We start from the raw sequence: 20,585 nt of genomic DNA on the forward strand, positions 1-20,585 counted from the left end.
ATTGTTATTTTTGTATAAATGTTATGACCCTTTTCCATTAATCAGGGGTGGGGAACCTTTTTCCTGCCAAGGGCCATTTGGGTATTTATAACATCATTCTCATACAAAATTATAAATTTAAAAATTAGCCTGCTATATTTGGTCAAACATTTAATTAACTCACCCCTCATACCTTGGCAGGGCCAGACCAAATGATTTTTCGGGCCTTATACAGCCCACAAACCAGACATTCCCACTCCTGGATTAAATGATCATTAAATACAAAATCCATTATATTCTCCCTAAATCTTTAATCAAAGCTTTACACAGCATATGCTTTCAATAAACATTATTTGTAGCTATATACATGCACCATTAATGACATATCTAGCAGCAAATGGACATTTTCATTGACTTAGAAAATTCAGATAAATTATATCAAACTATAGAAACTTAGATTATGGTATGATAATTGTATGATTATTTTATGCCATTTATATTTTGCTTCAATTTAATTTATGCTATGTCTCAAAATTTGCATTTTGTATTTCTGTAATAATTCAGGAATGCACAACAATGTAATCAGTACATCTAATTAAAAGAACAGTGTTTTTTTTGCAAATATGCTTTTGAATCTATAGGAAAAATCATGTGTTAGTGATTTGCTAATAGGGAAAGCATAATTTCATTTCATTCATGACATCAGATTTTTTTTCTAAAATTATCTATAAACTACTAAATCAAATCAGTGCAAAGTGATCTGTAATCCCTGTATGATACTGAAAAGCCTGAGAGTTACATGATAAAATGAAGATAATTCAAAAATAGTTCAGAATGAACCACTCTTACCAGAACAGATCAGAATAAAGTGCTATCAAGTAGGTAAAAAGAATTGAAAAAAATCTGAATTTAATGATGGAATAAAGGTAATTCCTAAAGTGGTTAAGAGAGAAATGAAAGTCTAAGCTAAATTGATATAGTATCTTTCCTCAGATTAACTTATAGAGAGAATATGACTATTGAGAGTTTAATTGAATGGAGTTGAGATGATTTATAGTTCAAAGAATATTGAAAATGTAAACTGACGAACAAAAGTAGAGACAGAGACATAGAAGCATCGAATACACCATCCAACCTAAGAGGGAAGGCAGGGGAGGAGGGGGGTTAGCGATCCACCAAAGTACTTGTATGCATGCATATGAGCATAACCAATGGACACCGACAGCAGGGGAGTGAGGGCATGTGCTGGAGGGTGGAAGCGACTGGGGAGAGGTCAATGGGGGAAAAAGAAGACTTATATAATATTTTAAACAATAAAGAATTTAAATTAAAAATACAAAACAACAATAAAACAAAATAAAAAATATTGAAAATGATCTTTTATAAATTAAAATATTTAAAATTATCTTTTTAGAAAATGTTATAACAAATATGGGTATTATTTAAATGCCTTTAAAATAAAAGACTTGGTTAATATATATGTGCACATTTATATATTCATATTCTATATGTGAAGTCTTGATTTTAAAAGTATTCATTTGTAAAGGGACCATTTTATGAGAAAGTGGTCATTAAGGCATATTTTTAGCTCTATGTTTTGTCATTTGGAAGCAAGACAATCAAAAAGAGCTTTAAAGTGAGTCGTTATATTTTATTGTTGATATATTAGATTAAATTTTTTATGGCCAGAGGATGATTTCTGGAATTAATTGAATATGTCTTGAAAAAAGAAAGCACTTTCTAGAGCTGACTCAGAAAGAACCATTTAGTCTAAATGAATGAATCAAAAATGCCCGCAAAACAAATAAAAAGATAATTTGTTATACATTCCCCTAAATCCATGCTTGAAATGTAACTGAAAGAATCAATATTTTTCTTATTTTTTCCTAATTCAATTACTCATTCCTTTAAATCACTATTGTTACAGTACAGTATTCTGAATGAGTGTAGTAAATTTATTTTCTCAAGAAAAGAAATCTACCAAAAAAAAAGAATTTAAAGAATTAAGCTGCAAATTATATTATTGAATTAGGTTTAGATTTCCACTGTAGTAAATCTTGCTCTCAATTCCCAGTGCAGCAGATAATTTCAAGGTTGTGTTAAATACGTAGCAACTCGAGGTTGCCAAATAAATGTGCTGAATGAGTGTATTTTAGTGAAGTGTGTACTATCTTTTTTGACATGCATGTAATGATAACACATTTTTTGGCAGCTGGATTCCCCAGGGCAGAATGAAGTAGTAATAGAGGACAAAACACCCTGCTTATGTAATGACCATAAAATAGCATATATATTTGATGAGAAGAGTCTCATTTGGATGACTGACTTTAGCTGAGGTCATATTTTATAATTCATATTAGTGAAATATTTTTCAATATCCTGAGTTGAATTCAAAATACCAAAATAGATACATCTAACTAAATTACCTCTTGTAAACAAAACCAAATTTTACTTAGCATACCATCAAATAATCTTAGTAAAGTATTTTATAAATTAAAAGATAAAAATGATTCTAATAATTTTAATTTTTCCAACTGATCTTGGTCCAATCAGTGAGCTCTGAAAAGATCAATTATTCTATCTTCAGAACCCCATTTAAGGGAAGCCAAGGCTGTCCTTGGCCTTGCAACTCTGGTTTATTTTTTCCTCTTCCCACTCCTGCTTCCCTCACTTTTTTTTCCAAAAGTGCTCATACCACACAAAAATCTACACAATAAAGAATAACAACATGCATGCTGAAATCCATCTAAAAGTCAATTTTCAAGTAACCCACTTTATAATAGTTGCTACTGGAAGCCATCTGAGAAAGAAAGCCATAATGTGGGATCCCTGGCATTCTAACAATGAGGGCCCATCAACAATACTAGGAATAGCGTACACAGTTTCTATACAAGAGACAGTATAACTACTGAAACTTATACTCATGGTTTTTATAATAACAAATACTGTTAGAAAAATCATTAGTTTGTGTGATAAATCAAGTATTTGAGAAATATGGAGGGTAGAACAAATATAAAAATGAGTAATTGATGCCTATTGCAAAAATCAACTGAACTCTGGAAAAATGTAATGGATCTCAGAGAGGAATGAATTGCTAACTAATGCTAAGTGTGTAACCAGGCAACTCCTGGGTAATTTACAATGATGCTTTCATTCCTGTCAATAAAAGGGTAAAAAAAACAAAACAAACAAAAAAAAACCTACAAAACCCTGAGGATCAAAAGCAGAATTTAATGGACAAAATAGCCAAACTTCAAAATGTATAAAACTTCCAACCAGGGAAGGGCCATGCTCAGGGCCTTGTTACAAAAGAATGGGACATTGACACAAAATATGTTGACAGATATCTGGTTGATGTTCCACAAACTATGAATCACCAGGTTTTCCTGAGTCCACTGAGCCTGCAAAAAGTGGTCCAATTCTCATTAATAAGAGCTAGTATTTCCTCCTTCTTTAGAGCAGATACAACAATTTCTTCTCTGCTAGAAGATACCATGCTCCTTTGCTTCTAGATTCTTCCTTTACACTCTCTCCTGAGAAAAATGTCTATGACTAAGATTAAGTGACAATTTAACCCAATCAGGGATGAGCTGGGTATAGTAAGGAAAAAGGACTAAACACTCAAAAGAGTTGTAAGGTCTAGCTGGCATGCACTAGAAAGAACCAGGAAAAACAATGGGGTTTGATCAGGTGGACAAAGCATTATAATGGATAGTTTACCAAACTGGAAGAACTTGTCTAAGAAACATGATTTGAAATTCTGGAAAGAACTCCAGGAGAGATTGTGCCAAGTTATTGCTAAGATATCTCCTAGATGCATTGAAAATGTGATCTCCAGTACTAAATATGGTTGATACACCTGAATTTTTGTGACAGTGGAAGAAAAATTTTAAAAGCTCAGAGAAATAGACATGCTATAGTAGATGTATTTTGTAAAGCTGAAAAAATATAACAAATGATTATGTTCCAGGAGAAGAACCAAAAGTACATGATTTACCAAGACAAAGGAGAATGCTTGGGTGAGAAAGCATGGCTGCTTTCCTCTATAAACAAAGGATGATGATATAGGAAGTTCTTAAGGAGCTAAGCTCAATGGCAGCTATCAGGGTATTGGGTTTACCAAACTTACAAGTAAATATACTTGCCTGGGACGTTTCTTAGATGCTGGCAGAGGACAGAAGTCTCCTAGATCAGAGACAAATTATAAATACTTACCAAAAAAAAAAAAAAAAAAAAAAGCAGTAGTCAGTAACACTGAAGTTATTGGCAAGGAGAAGGAAGGTGGCTCATTGAAAGGAATGTGACCTCACTTCTCAGACTGCCAGCTGCATAAACAATCCTGAGAAATCGCCAGGATTAGCAAGTAGTCAGGCCCTTGCAATATTGACATATTCAACAATATGTGTAGGAATGCAAGGGGCCCACCCTGGGCTGCCTCCAAATAATCAATAAAATGGTAGAGTTCCCTTAAAATAGCAGCCAGCTGTATAAAATGACCTTAATAAGTGGTAAGTGGCAAGGTTAGGACATTATGTAAGGAGGGGCCTGATCCTCAGCGATTTATAGACAACTAAATGCTGTCTAAAATGTAGTATCCCTGCTGGACAGTGTAGCTCAGTGGTTGAGCACCGAACTATGAACCAGGAGATCAAGGTTCAATTCCCGGTTAGGGCACATGCCGGAGTTGCAGGCTCAATCCCCAGTGGGGGGTATGCAGAAGGCAGCCAATCAATAATTCTCTTTCAGCATTGATGTTTCTATCTCTCTCTCCCTCTCCCTTCCTCTCTGAAATCAATAATATATATAATGAAGTAGCCCTATTTCTACTAGGTCCTTCTTGTTCTAATAAAGTGTCAAGATAACAAATAAGCATAACTGTGGAAATTGGAAAGAAGAAGCAGAATTATTAAGGAACCCTGTGATTTGAAGAATGACTCTGCAGAGGGTCCCTGGTTTTCTTGTTGTCTTCATGTATCTTGGACTGGCCATTGCAGAAAACCTCAAGCCAGAAACTAAAACAAACTGGAAAAAAATCCATCAAAAGCCTTACTCTCTAGCTGGAGGACTGGAAAAAGGGTGGCCTATCAGAACAGAAATTTTTTTAGGCAATATCTACTATACCCCAGCCAAACAACAATACAAAAACCACCCTCCTGCTGCCCTCATGTTTAAACATGAAAGAGTGAGCTCCATCCCACTCCTCATGGATGAATCAGATGTTAGAATTATCTGACTGGGATTTTAAAGTAGCCATCACAAAATTATTTTAGTAAAAAAATTATTATTCTCTTAAAGAAAATAAAAAAGGGGAAACCTTGGAAGAAAACATAAAAATTATAGAGAAAGAACCAAATGCAAATTACAGAATCCAAAAATGCAATGACATTCGGAACAATAATAAAAATGAATGTGCTTATCTATAATAATAAAACCATAATATGCTAATTAGACCGGACATCTTTCTGGACAACCTTCCGGACAAAGCTGGGGCTTCAAGGGAAGCTTAGGTCCCGGGTTCCATAAGGAAGCCGGTGCCAGCAGCCGGGGGAAGGAAGGCCTACTCTTGCACAAAATTTGTGCATTGGGCCTCTAGTAATATAATAAAAATGACAGAGTACAGAATTGGTAGAATCAATGAATTTGAAGTCAGATCAATTAAACATACCCAATCAGAACAGAGAGAGTAGACCTGAGCAACAATAACAAAAGAGATAACATTCCTAACATTGAAATCCCAAATGACAAGGAGAAGGAATATGGGGCTGAAAATTTTTTCAAAGAAATACTGGTTTAAAGTCCTCAAATTTGGTGAAATATGTAAATCTACAGATGTAAGAACATGAATGTCAAATAAGACAGACCTAAATAAACTCATGCCAAGACACAAAAAGCTAATAACAAAAAACAATCTTGGAAGAAGTAAGAGAGAAATGATACATTATAGGGAAAATAACATTTCAGATACAATGAATTTCTCATATGAAATCATGCAGGTCAAAAGAAATATCCTTGAATGCTTCAAGTGGAGAAAGAAAGGAAACATTGACTGTGAGTTCTATTGTCTGGCAAAACTGTCCTTCAGGAATGGAAACAAAATAAAACATTCTCAGGTGAAACAAAACTGAGAAAAGTTGTCACTAGCAAGGCTACCCTTTCTATGAACAGAAAGGAAATGATAATAGAAGGCTTGAAATTCCAGGAAGATAAGAGAACACTGGAGTCCGCAAAAATAAAGATAATATAATAGACTATTCTTTACAAGAGTTTTCAAAATCATATTTGGTGGTTGAAGTAAAAATAACAACATCTGATTTTGTATCAAGTGTATGCCAAAAGATTCTTAAAATAATTACGGTATATTATAAATTTGGGACAGTAGAGGTACCTAATAGAAGTTAGATTTTGACATTTACTTTAACTAGAGGATCATAAAAGAACATCAATACCAGTAAACTGTGGTAAGTTCTTTATGTATATTGTAATACCTAGAACAACCACTAAAAGAAATTATACAAAGCAAGATAATATAAAAACATTAATAAATCAAGAAAGAAACCTAAATAATTTCAAGTACCTCGATGTCTTAGACTATTAGAACTAATATAACAAATTACCATAGACCGGCTGGTTTAAAGAACAAAGATCTTTTTTCTCAGAGTTATGGAGGTTTGGAGGTCCAAGATCATCAAGGTGTCCCAGTCAGATTGAATGCTTGGTGAGAACCTTCTTCCTGACTTGGGGGCGACCGTATTCTCTCTGTATCTTCACATGAGAGAACAGAAAGAACTGTGGTTTCTTACTGCTGACTGTACAACTCTTCCAGCAATGGGGACCAATGCTGAGTCCCTGATATGATACCATCTCTCAAAAACATACTTTATTTCTGTACACTTTTTCAATCTAAGACAGTGATTCATGCTCACAGAGGGAAACACTTGTAATGCAGGCATGAGTCTTGCTTTCCTGCCCACAGGACCTCAGCCAGCACAACTATCTGGAGCCTTATTTACTATTTGATTTAACATGGGATCACCCTTACAATCATATCTGTCCAGTATTCTCACTTTATTCCAACTGCTGGGAGTGGCCCCATGACCTTGGGATCCAGAACACTATACAGAAGTTCTTGGCCTCATATAATGTGCACAGAAGATGTACCCTACAGGCAATACTTGTGTAAGATGGAGCAACCTTCAGGACAGATTGAATTCTGTTGTAATATACTTGTACTTATACATATGCAGATGAATTTCATATACATTTTTATATAGTAGTTCTCCAGAAGGAACTGTGGGGTCCAAGAACCAAGAAATTGGAAGCAAGAGAAGCTCTACTTACCCACATTCTCAGTACGCTTTTACTGACTATAATTTTAGGATCTGCACATTTAGAATGTTTTGCTTCCCCAAGGGGGAACTCCACTGCCAGAAGATGCATAAAGAGAGCGAGTAAATCATAAGCTGCGATTGCCAGTTGGACACATCACATTCCTTGTGTGAAGAGGAGCCATCATCCAGGCTGGGGAATTGATTCTGATCATCAGGAGAAAAGAAGGCCGCAGTCACACAGTGAAAGGGATGGGGAAGGTATTAGGTCCCCGGTGATTCTCTTGAGCAGCTCTTGTATGTCTTTTGCCAACGTTTGACAGCAAATGCAAAAGTATAGCAACTGCATCCTGAGAAAGGAATGCTGCCAGGGGCTCAAATCTCACAGAAATGAAGGTTTGATTACATCTCTAGCTAATGCATTGACATACCAGTTGTTCTAACTTAGGGTGGGGGAAGTCTAGCATGGGTGAAGGAGATAGAAAAGGATCTGTTTCAACTTTAGCCCTGAGACCAGCAATTGGATTAGTAGTTCAACCCAATATGATTCATTCCCTATATATCTTCCAGAAAGAGATGTTTATCAGGACTCCGGAAAAACTGACACTAAGTGGTCTTTGTTGAACACTGGTCCATTCCCCAGATCTCCCTTCAGTGAAGAACCAGTTGTCCCAAATGCTAGATGGGCTCTAAGCAGACTATCTTCAGTTGAAAGTCCTTCTGAATTTTTTAAGGTGCCCAGTCTTTTCTCTCCCAAACTCACATCTCTTCCCACAAAACCGACATCCAATAACTGATTAAATGAACACATAAAGAATGATCATCTTGGCCCATTCAGGATAACACTGAAGGAATGGTATAGCTCCAAATCTCCCCATGCAATCAGTCAAGATTGTTGCTGGGTCTACATCACAGTTTAGCTAGTCACTCTGCCCACTCCTGCTTCCTTTCTCTTCTTCCACAGGATTGTTTGCAGGGGTGCTTTACACACTAACACAATCTGCATGGTAAACTATCTCATAAAATCTACTTCCATTTTATATCGCGTGTTCACCTGGAACTAGAACCATGATGGGAGCTGCCCTGTAGGACGTGGCATCGTAGAGGGCAGACGTCTGAGAGCAACCATAATCCCGAAAGACATGTCCTGGTTTCTCCTCCTCCCACTTCTCCAATCATCTCATCTCTATGAATTAATTACCATAACTTGGCCAGAAGCCAATTGGCAAGGTAGCCTGAGAAATAAATTTTAGGTATAGAATTAACATAAAAAATAAAACTTTTCAGATATGAACCCCCATTTCAAAATGGATTAAAGTACTAATAAATACCTCACCGATCAGTTTTAAATTTCCCCCCACATCTTTGTATTATACTCAGTGAAATCAGTTGTTTCCCATATTTTAAAAGCTTATCTATCTGTCTATCTAAGTAACTAGCTATGTTCTATTTTAATTCTTGGAGAAATGGCATTATAGGATGGCTACTAATATTGCAGGTAGCCCCCTGTATGAGCAGGCAGCGTGGTTTTCACCACCTATTAATACTAGGGTTAGGATCATAGGAAAGGTAAGACTTATCAACTGCATGCATAAGAGAAAGCACAGCAAAATAACCTAGGTAGAATATATTTAAGATTTTAAAAAATACTGTGCCTATACCCACATTAAAAAAAAGTATATTTTTTCAAGCTTCTAAACATAGAGTAGAAGAATAACATAGCTAGTACTGTCAGCTAAAAATTCTACTATTGCATTGCATATAATCAGGAACAGTTTTTGTTTTGATTTTATTTGTATTTTAGTTTTTCTATTTCAGGTACATATAATCTATAATCAAAGTTACTAGAGTACATTTGCTGAATTTTCTTAAATCTAATAAGAAAAACCTACTTGATATAAATACTTTAAACTTATCCTGGACTTCTCAATAATGTAATTATTCCATGTATTCATGTAAGTAGCTTTAATTTATTAGCTGAAATATTTTAACTACAGATATAATAATTTAAGCTTATAGAGTGCAATTGAAATCTTTATTTACATAATATTAATTTTAAAGTTACAAATTGAAATGCATGCTTTAAATAATCAAAATTGCAAGTAGTAAATGTATATACATTTTGCATGAATACATTTGCAATCAAACATTTTTGTAATACAAAACTCTTAAGTATTTCTTTTGATTGAATTTTAATTAATTATTAAATATCCCCTTTAATAGAGTTGTGTGTAAAATAAATATACTACAAATGTTCAAATTTTGAATTAGTTGAAATATACTTCTTAAGGTTTTAACTCCATTTTTTAATGAAATATAGAAAATTTTCCAAAATGATTTAAACTTTTAAGGTAAGTTGGTTGAATCTCCTGAAGAAAAGATCTGTGTCTTGAGTGTATGTGACTAATAGTTATATTTTCATCTCATAAATCTGTAGCTGAAATTTAGTCATTTACTAAAGCTCTGATTTATAGCATATATGGATTTTTCTTTGAAGCAAAGAAGTAAGAATTATACTAGGGGCAAGCAGCTACAAATAAAATATGTTGACCTTCATATATGAAGATGATACTTCTGAAATTCCTTGAATTGAATAGGAACATCGAGGTTTTTTTTTCTGCAAATGAGATGGTTGAGCTTTAAATTATCTACGTAGTTTCTTTTTCTGTGCTCTGAGCTAGTTGTGATTCTTTTCATTATATTTCTCTATCAGCTTCTGACTTAATATTTGAAATTTTAGTTATTAAGTTTTTATATTTTAAAACATTTCATATATACAAAATACTGAGGTATTAAAATATTAATATAATTGAATAAATGTAAATGAAACAAGTGCATTTGAAAAGGTATGCATTATAAAAGTATAAATAGGTTAATTTAGATAGTTTAAGAATTATCTATAGTATAATGAGGTAATATGCAAATTAGGCTGGGACTCCATAACGGGACCAGACCAGAGGAGGTTGCGCGTGCAGGTGAGGCCCAGAGCAGAGACAGAGACAGAGACAGGGCAGTGCGGGTCCTGGCCCCCCACAGCCCCGGAATGGACACAGGCAAGGGGACCTGGGGACACTGCGAGTCAGGCGCAGGTCCCGGCCCCCCGCGGGGTGCCTTCTCACACGGCGGGAGGTGGGGCGCCTCCTCGTGCAATTTCAATCGCGCGCTAGGCTTCTAGTTTTATAATAATGTTGAATATTCAGAAATTGAGGTACTATTTCATTTTCCCAAAGGAATTTAAATATACATTACTTATTTCCAGAAAGCATCTGTGTTCCATGGGATCACATTTTGGGAAATTCTGATTTTTCCATCTTAGTTGGTTGATGAAAATAGCACCTGAAATGTTAGCCATACTTTCTATCTATGAAGTTCCAAGAGATAAAATTAAATCCAGTCTAAGTTACCAAAATTCTATATAAGATGTTTTTGTTTTTCACACCAGCAAATATATTTCAGGCACTAAAAATGTCATTTAATATTATCATTTATTTTGAAAAAATAAAGTCAAGTTTAAAATGTGCCTTTCCAGCCCTAGCTGATTTGGCTCAGTAGATAGAGTGTTGGCCTGTGGACTGATGGGTCCCAGGCTCGAATCCAGTCAAGGGCACATGCCCCAGTTGCAGGCTCAATCCCAAGTAGGGGGTGTGCAGGAGCCAGCTGATCAATGATTCTCTCATCATTGATGTGTCTATCTCTCTATCCCTCTCCCTTCCTCTTTGAAATAAATAAAAATATTTTTAAAAAATAATAATAAATAAAATGTGCCAGTCCAGGAAAAAATATTTTCTTATCAAAACTGGGTCTTATGCCACAAATGTCTTAATAGGTATTCTTATTTTTGGAAAAAATAAAATTTTCTATTGGCTCTTCTCTAGTTTTTAAATACTAAGCAATGAATAGTTGGAAACCATCAAATAAATACATTATCAAATACAATTTTGATTTCAACAACTAGAAAAGAACATCTGTACAATAATGATTTTAACAAAAACACCAGAAATACTGATATTTTCTTTGGGTGGTGACTATGTTTTAATTAGACATCAGTGTGTAACATTAACTTATCATAATCCTCAATTCAAAGAAGATTAGCATCAGTAGGCAACATTAGGCTCCTGCTACTTTTTTCTCTCTCTTTTTTTGTAAAAGTTTTGTTCTTTCCAAGTCTTACTTCTCTCCCCTCATAAGGACTTTAGATAGAATTTGCATTTTTCACAGCTATTTGATTATATTTTACACAAAAGACACTGTTATAAATCTCATATTTTCCAGCCAGCCATTTATAGAAACTATGTAGCTCTAATAATATCTAATTTTTTTTCCAATTTTTGCAGTTTTTCACAATATACATCAACCAAATTTTACTTCTTTACTCATCTAATGATAGGTTTCTAGGTTAGTCAATTACCTGTTACCAAAAGCCATAATAATGTGAATATTTTTGTGTATACCTACTAATCAAATGTATAAGAATTTCACTAAAAAGTAAGTCCAGAAATAGGAATTATGAGTATAAAGCATATGCCTTTCTGATTGGACAAAGTGGTGTCAGAAAATTATTTTATTTTAGTTTGCAATAAGTTTTTCTTCAATAAATGTTTCTATAAACCTATATTCTTGCCAGCACTCGGTATTATACACATTTGTAATAGACACAGACAGAGGGAAAGGGGGGGTGGAGGGTTGGTGGATGTGGGCAAAGGCAAGGGGGAATGGGGACAGAAAGAGAGTGTGCTTGTGGCAAGGGGCACACGATGTAGTGTGGAGATGATGTTTTATTGAGTTGTACACTTGAGACCTGTACCCCAAGTATTTCAATATAAAAGAATCATAAAGTTGCCTGGCCAGCATGGCTCAGTGTTTGAACCAAGAGGTCACAATTCAATTCCCAGTCAGAGCATATGCCTGGGTTGTGGGCTCGATCCCCAGTGTGGGGCGTGCAGGAGGCAGCTGATCAATGATTCTATCTCATCATTGATGTTTCTATCTATCTCTCCTGTAGAAAGCGCCTGGGAAGGCACATAAGCTGATTGTTGGCTGAGTCCAGTGGCGTCTGCAGAGCCACATCTTGGAAACATACTGTGCAGGTATGTTGTCAGCCTGACCCTTAGCTCAGGTGCCAGGGGGTGGGTTTCATTATCTAAGTTCAGCCAGGCACAAGGAACAGATACAATTATCTGGGCTCAGCCAGGAGTGACAATTACAAAGAAGCCACAAGAATGAAGAATTACAGCTTGATCTTTAACCATGATTTCACATAATTTCCTTTGTCTTAAACTCTAGCAAAGCTTCCTGGAATCATGCTGTATATAATTAAGGCGCTGCACCAGCTCTGGGTCACTCTCCCTCCATCAGAGGGCAGCGTCCCACCTGGTCCCAGCTTTCCCTACTGTCTCTGTGTCTGTCTCTTTCTTTTTCTCAATCCCGTCATCCCTACTCAGGACTCCAGCTGTGCTGGTCACGGCAAAGAGAGAAAGACTTATACTCTCCCACTCCCTTCCTCTCTGAAATCATCATTTCTGGATTTTAAAAATCACAGAAGTATGAAATATAACTGACATCATATTTGCTAGCTTTTCATTATACTCTACTATATATTGTAGTGATATATAAATAAAATCCCATGTATTTCAGTGAGTAGAAATGTAAATTCTAGTAATATAACAAAAAGATTTGTGGTTAAATAGTCATCAAATATATGTCATTGTTAAGTGATTTTGTGCCATAAAAATACTGCTAAATATTAAAGACAAGTGGGAGAAATGTAGACCATGAAAAATAAAATGTAATTGAAACTATGAGAATAAAAGTTAAAATAATATTTACTATTTTGTTTTAAAATCTTATTATTATATATCTATCTCTTTAGTGCTATATTTATCTAAAGCTATATAAGTGTTTAGACTGCTACCTCTAACTTATTTAGCCACATATATTTAGTTATTTGTTCAATATTGGGATATACTAAAATAATTTCAAAATTGTTCAATCACATTTGTTAGTTACAAGTGTACTGACTGAAGTACAGTATTTGGTTACCGTCTTTCTGGCTTTAACCTTAGAGTCAGGTAGCCAAATATTGTGTTCCAAAGTTACCTTAATCGCTCCTCTCTTCTTCTGTGTAGTATGGTCATATTATTCACTTGAAATTGAGTGATTTGTTTATTTATATTTGAATTCCATTTTTAGGTTTTTTTCTTTTTCTTTTCTTTTTAGTATGTAAAACATTAATATGGCTTTAAAAATGTACATAAAAAGGAACATTCAGAAAAGTATTAACCCCCTCCCAATTCCTTCTATTTCATTTTACTACTGAGACATAATTCCCATGCTGTAAAATTTATCTGATTAAAAGTGTACAATTCAACCCTAGCCGGTTTGGCTCAGTGGATAGAGCGCCGGCCTGCGGACCAAAGGATCCTGTGTTCGATTCTGGTCAAGGGCACATACCTTGGTTGCAGGCTCCTCCCCGGCCCAGGCCCTGGGTCCGAGAGCGTGCAGGAGGCAACCAATCGATGTGTTTCTCTCACATCGATGTTTCTCTCTCTTTCCCTCTCTCTTCCACTCTCCCTAAAAATCAATAGAAAAATATCCTCAGGTGAGGATTAACAAAAACAAAACCAAAAAAAAAAAAGTGTACAATTCAGTTGTTTTAAGTATATTTATCATATTTAGCTTTCTTATTTATTTCATCTTCTTTTTTATCCACACCCAATATTAAACAAAGTTAATAAATTATTTAACTCAAGTGTCCTCTGTGGTGCCCAAGGAGGCCAAGCTCTCTTCCTCCTAACCCCAGTGGTCAGACCTGCTCAAATCTCGGCATTTCTTCAGGACCAACATACCCCAGGATGGTGTGGGATACAGCACATTCACCGGTCACCCAGCCACCATTCTGGTTCCAAGGCTGCGTCTCTCCACTGGACTGGTGAGAGGGTTGTCAGTGTTCTGCTCCTGGGCCTACTTCCAGCTGTGTATTTGAATCCTTCTTCTGCGATGGACTACTCCCTGGCTGCGCTCCTCTCTCTCCATAGTCACTGGTGCCTGGGACAAGTTGTTATTGACTATGTTCAAAAGGATGCATTGCAGAAAGCTGCCAAGGCAGGCCTCTTGGCACTCTGGGCTTTCACCTTTGCTGGGCTTTGTTATTTCAACTACCATGCTGTGGAAGCTCTGACCTTCTTGACTTAATACCTTGAAAATTGATTGTACACCTCTTTGCCTCTGCTCTGTCATGCCATTCATCTCACAATAAGGAGGAAGTAACAGGTAAGTCCACTGGTGAGATAAATCTCTTCTCCTAATCACCTGGCTGGTTTTAAAATTTAATCTGTGAAGAAAAGGTTTGAGAGGAATTGTATCCAAGAAATCATGAGACAGAGTCCCACATTCTGACAAGTGAATGAGGTTGTCCTCCAGCTTCTCAAGACTCACAATATAACTGAACATTATATATGAGCTTTCCCATTTTAATTTACCAAGCTGTTAAAGGGAATTAGCTTTATTACTATCAATACCTAATAAAACTTCTATATTTGTCCTCGGAGTTATGGAGAGAGGAAAAGCTATTAATTCATAAGTAAAAGACTGCAGAAACTTATGCAGCACTTAATGTTTGAAAACTTTCCCCCTTTGTTTAGTTGATACCAGTCACTGATGGTTATAAGTCTTTGGGAAACTTTAAAGTTAGGAAATGCTGATGTTTCACATTACTAATTTCTAAGTCCTGGTAAAAAAGAGCCCGGAGAACTTCTGAATATAGAGAAGTTTCATGCAGGGAAGAGGTACATCTGTAAAGGTATCAAAATATTACATGTTCAAAACTGAGACTTAACTCCTCAAATGTGTTCATTTTACTTGTCCCAAAATAATATCCACAAATATAAAACTTTAAATAATAAATTGTTATTTTTCCCACTGTAAGAATCTTTAATGTGAAATGTATTCTGTGGAAAAAAAAATTTTTAAGTAAAATTCTGTGTAATAAATAAATAAATAAATAAATAATGTTTAACTTGTATTCTACCTCAGTATTTTTTTCTTACACTTTACATATATTACCTCATTTTTGCATATACAATCTTAATTTATAGTTGAGGATACTGAAACTAGAAGAGATTATGTAACTTTTACAATATTGGGCTTATGGTCCATGTACTTTATACCTTCAAATTTCCTCCTCTAATGCTTTCATCCTAGTCTGGATAGTGCAATACCTCACCCAGATTTTTGCAAAAGTGCCTACCTGGTATCCATGCTTCTGTCATTCATTGCTGATAGTCTCTTCTTTGCAATGCAACCAGAATAATCTACTAAAAACTGAGGAGAAAGCATGTCTCTTCTTTGCTTGAATCCATACAAAACTCTCCCCCCCCACACCCCCGCTTTCTTTTAAAATATGGAACGTTTTACGAGTTTGTGTGTCATCCTTGCACAGGTGCCATGCTAATCTTCTCTATATCGTTCCACACTGGGGATGGAACCCACAACCCAGGCATATGCTCTGACTGGGAATTGAATTGTGACCTCTTGGTTCAAACACTGAGCCATGCTGGCCAGGCAACTTTATGATCCTTTTATATTGAAACTAGTGTTCCCATTGCAGGAAAAATCCTGCAATAGGGTTTCCTGCTGCACTCTACCCCGCCCTGCCTGCTCTCCTCCCTTCTCCCCCGCCCCGCCTTCTCCGCCAGCCTGCCTGCTCTCCTCCCTTCTCCCCCGGCCCCGCCTCCGCTCCTCCCTTCTCCTCCCCCCCCGGCTGGCTTGCTTGCTTCTCCGCAGCTTTGCTCCCTTCTGCAGCTCTTGGCTTCTTTCTACGTTGTCTTGATATGCAAATTAGCCGCCATCTTTGTTGGTGTAATTTGCATACTCGTCCTGATTGGTTGGTGGGCGTGGCTTGGCTGGTGGGCATGGCTTGGGCGTAGCGAAGGTGCAGTCAATTTGCATATTTGTCTATTATTAGGTAGGATACTTGGGGTACAGGTCTCAAGTGTACAACTCAATAAAACATAATCTCCACACTGCATTGTGTGCCTCTTGCCACAAGCACACTCTCTTTCTGTCCCCATTCTCCCCCCCCACCCCCCCACTTTGCCCACATCCACAAACCCTCCACCCCTACACATTTGGGTGGTAACTAATTAAAACATCAGCCACACTAGAGCTCTTGCTAGACAATAATCAGTTCTATCCTTTAAAACAATTATTGTTATTGTTACTAGAGGCCCAGTGCACAAATTCATACACTGGTGGGGTCCCTTGGGATGGCCTGCAGGGATCAGGCCGAAACCCACAGTCCAACACCATCTGCAGCTCCTACCTGCTGCCCCCACTCACTCTGGCCCCATTGCTCCTGCCATGGGCTGGCACCCAATCAGTCCCAATTGGGAGAGGCTTGTGCTACCACAGCAGCACTCACCAGCCATGAGTCCTGTGTCTGGCACCCTCCCAAGGGGAGTGGCCTACGGAATAGGACTGAAACTGGCTCTCCAACATCCCCTGAAAGGGCGCAGGTCAGGATGAGGGACCCCACTGGTGCATGATCAGGGCCACGGAGGGACCCCGGGAGGGCTCCAGGGCATGTCCGGCCCATCTCACTCAGTCCCGATTGGCTGGACCCCAGCAGCATGCTAACCTACTGGTCAGAGTGTCTGCCTGCTGGAGGTCAGTGCACATCATAGTGAGCAGTTGAGCAGTCTTAGCATATCATTAGCATATTACACTTTGATTGGTTGAACAGTCAACTGGTCACTGGATGACTGGACACTTAGCATATTAGGCTTTTATTATATAGGATTATTTATGCTCATTACTTTTTCATAGCATCCTGTGTTGTTCACTCTCTTCCTATGTTTTAGCTTATGAGGAAGTAATTTTATTACCATGGTGCACTTTTGTCCTGCCCCAGCATTTTACATCACCTCACCGTTATCTTCCTCTGTAGCACTTATTACTGACTGGCATAGGTTAAAAGTCTATTGTCATTCTTCTGTCTCTACCACTAGAATAATGGCAGAGAATATGGTGGTTTTGTTCACTACAGTATCCCAAGAACCCATAATTTATACTCTTTCAACAACACAAGAGATTAGACTTTACAACCAAAGATGATAATGTACTCTAAAATATGAAGTACATTTAGTTTGCTTCCCTACTCCAGAATTATCATAAAAAAGAAGTAAACTAAAGAACTAAAGAATTAAACTAACATCTGCTATTGAACTGATTCTAATTATACTAATAAATCTTGATATTGCCATTTTCTACCACACAAATAATTACAGAAAGCTTATTTGCATGTGAATATATGGGTGTAAATTAATGCAAATAAGAACCCAAATAAAGAATCACCTCATGTAAATTGTGATCAATTTATTGTATAAGAATTTATTATAAACAATTTCAAAACTCTATGAACTTAAAATATGTTTATTGCAGTAAAAATAGAAGAAGTTATTGTAACATTCTGTTGCCGGGTGTTAGTTCTGAATTGCAGACATTCATTTACTACATGAACAGCGTTAGCTAAATATGGTCTAAGGAGGATCTTCTGGAAAACAGAAACTGCTAAATATTCAAAAATTATTTGTTCACATCTAGTTGAAAGGTAAAATGGAAAGAAATAATGTTTAATAGAATCTGATAAGTATTTAGAATAAAAGCATGCCATAAATTACAATTACAGAAATGCTTATCACTGATGAACTAAGTACAAAATTATCTTTATTTATTTTATTACTAAAAGGAAAAGTAAACATTTTATATAAAATCTATGTTGGCTCTGATTTAAAACATTTCTCATCTGCTGAAATTTGACCTTTGCTAATGCAGAGTGACAGAGCAAAGTATGATATTTTCCTTTTCTTTTTTAAACTTATACTTCTCCATTAGAGCATTTCAGAGTAAATGGCAAAGAAAGACTCAGGATGTTGATTACTTTTATTGTCTATGTTACTGTCTACTTCAAACAATGTTGCGTTTTGTTATGGCTGTACTGTAGACTTAATGGCAGATTAGAAAAAAATAGTCAAGGGATTAGAAAAAGAAAAATAAGAACAAAGTAGTCCCACAATTTTGTAGCACTTTTAGATTTTATTTCACCTTAAATTGTAAAATCTTCTAAAAAATGTTTCAAAATGCCATCGTTTATTTTTTTACTTATATGACAAAATGAACGATTTTATCATTAAATCCATTTCAAAAACAGTTATTACTAAAAAAGGATATGGAAATCTCAAGATGTGATGTGGAATTGCTGTACTAGTTGGAAATATCTAGTTTTGTTATAAACAATGAGAAAAAAATTAGAAGAGTGAAACTCATAAGAAAAAAAACATAAATAATAAGTAATCTATTGGCTCATGATATATAGATGCTCTCATCAGATGTTTTAAGTATACAGAGTGTGCTGGTGGCATAATAGACTTAGATTTCAGAAGTTTGTTAAATGTACAGTAAGTTAAATATAAAAAACAACAAGGGTAATAGTAATAAAGAGAAAATTTGATGAAAGAAATGTGTCTCTTTTAATAGACATGAAAAAAAGCAAGTCATGATTATGTCACATCTGGGCCAACAGCTATGTCTCCCCTAAATTGGCCACCCATTGGTGACACTCAGTATGGTCCCATTCTGCCCATATGTGCTCAGCCCGAAAAATGAAGCTAAAACTCATAACTACTCAGCAGGATAATTGGCAAACTGCAGCTATTGGCAAGGCATATTTTTACCTATTATAATAGAAAATGTGTACGTATCATTGGCCATCTGTTGGGGCCCCTTTGCTCAAACCTCGACTCTGGTTCCTGTAACCAAGCCATCTGCAGAGAAGCCGATGGTTGGGAGAGAAGAAAGTGAGTGAGAAAACATGAACATTACATAACTCAGGATTCAGACAATGTGATTATTTTAACAATGAATACATTTTTCTATGTATATTTACCTCCCCAGTATCTTTCTCCTTACTTTTCTCCGTGCGTTTCAATTTAAGTTGATAAACTAAATGTTTCATTTACCTTAAATCCATCTGTGAGTGTTTCTGTCCTGTGATATTGGGATCGTTTACCGGTATTGCACTGGGAGGCTACCACTTCATCAACATAAGTCCCCCCACATGACAAGGCACTACTTTCTACTTCCCTGGCAAAATGTCAAATGCATCAGCCACCTTTTTTGGAGCCTTACTAGATTCCATTTCTACACATACCCCTCCTCATAGACCACAGGAACATTCCCACTTATAGCCCCTACCTCCAATTCTGTTCATCATGCACCGGGCACCTCAGACTGAAATTCTGAATTCAATTGGCTCTGAGACAATTATTCAAGTCTGCATGGACTTATGCCCAGGTCTGTCCTCATTGATAGTGGCCAAAAGGACTTGTTTTCTGAGTATATGAACAACATTTGGTCATGTAGGCAACTGGTCCACCAGCATGTGTTCAAGGGTTCTCATATTGCAGGAGGGAGCCAGGAACAGAAAGGCCCAGAGGCCAGGGCTGGCTGTCTCCATGGTACCATGGAGAGAGACACCATTCTGGCACTAAAAGAAATCCAGTATTTTCAAATTCAAACCTGACTATCCCGGACTTTATCAAAGTGTATTTGTCAAAGTAGAAAGATAAAATATACTATATCTCACAACCTGTTAACTTCATTTGTAACTTTGATATATTTGTACATAGGGTATGTGGGCCACCATTTGTACTGAACCTTGCAAGTGTTCAGACAAGGCCTGTCTTTATGTCTTCATTTGTAAAAGAAGGAAAGTATAACAGCATGTGAAAACAGGATGACATTTTGAAGCAATAGCAGAACTTCAACTAAAATATTACATAATTTTCAAACAATGTTCTTTCTCTAAAATTGTTTCGCAAACTGGTTGCTTTAAGTTTGGGAAGCATTTCAAATAGAATAACTGTGTTTCAGGAAAGGCAGGTTTAAATAGATAAATGAGTAATAGAAACTTTGGGGGAAAATAAGGTTTGGTGGCACAAAATAATATTTCAGTGAAACCTCTGGAAAAGAGAAGGTGTGGGAACAGTGTATGACTAGACTTTGGTATGAATACCATATTTCAGTCAGTTGTTCAGAAATAAAACTGTACTCAAACACTTGAATAAAACAAATCCAGGACAATAATCAGTTATTCATCTACCAGGCCTGTTACTTGTTATGGATTTCATTAGCTACCAATCCTTTCTTAATCATTTCTACTGTTGCCCAGCCAGCATGGCTCAGTGGATGAGCGTCGACCTACGAACAAGGAGGTCATGGTTTGAT

General features: G+C 36.4%; 1 protein-coding gene across 1 annotated transcript in view; it reads left to right on the forward strand.

The window, feature by feature from the left end:
- LOC307104565 (succinate dehydrogenase [ubiquinone] cytochrome b small subunit, mitochondrial-like) overlaps positions 1–14,495 on the forward strand; it is a gene marked incomplete at both ends in the record, with an annotated part of 106,090 nt that extends 91,595 nt beyond the window's left edge. Inside the window, one exon of the mRNA XM_079779485.1 lies at positions 14,074–14,495. Coding sequence (XP_079635611.1) covers positions 14,074–14,495 — 422 coding nt within the window. The remainder of the gene's footprint in view (positions 1–14,073) is intronic.
- Between the last annotated feature and the right edge of the window lie 6,090 nt (positions 14,496–20,585).

The sequence above is a fragment of the Cnephaeus nilssonii genome (genome assembly GCF_951640355.1).
Source record: "Cnephaeus nilssonii genome assembly, chromosome: 8".
Taxonomy (NCBI): Eukaryota; Metazoa; Chordata; class Mammalia; order Chiroptera; family Vespertilionidae; genus Cnephaeus; species Cnephaeus nilssonii.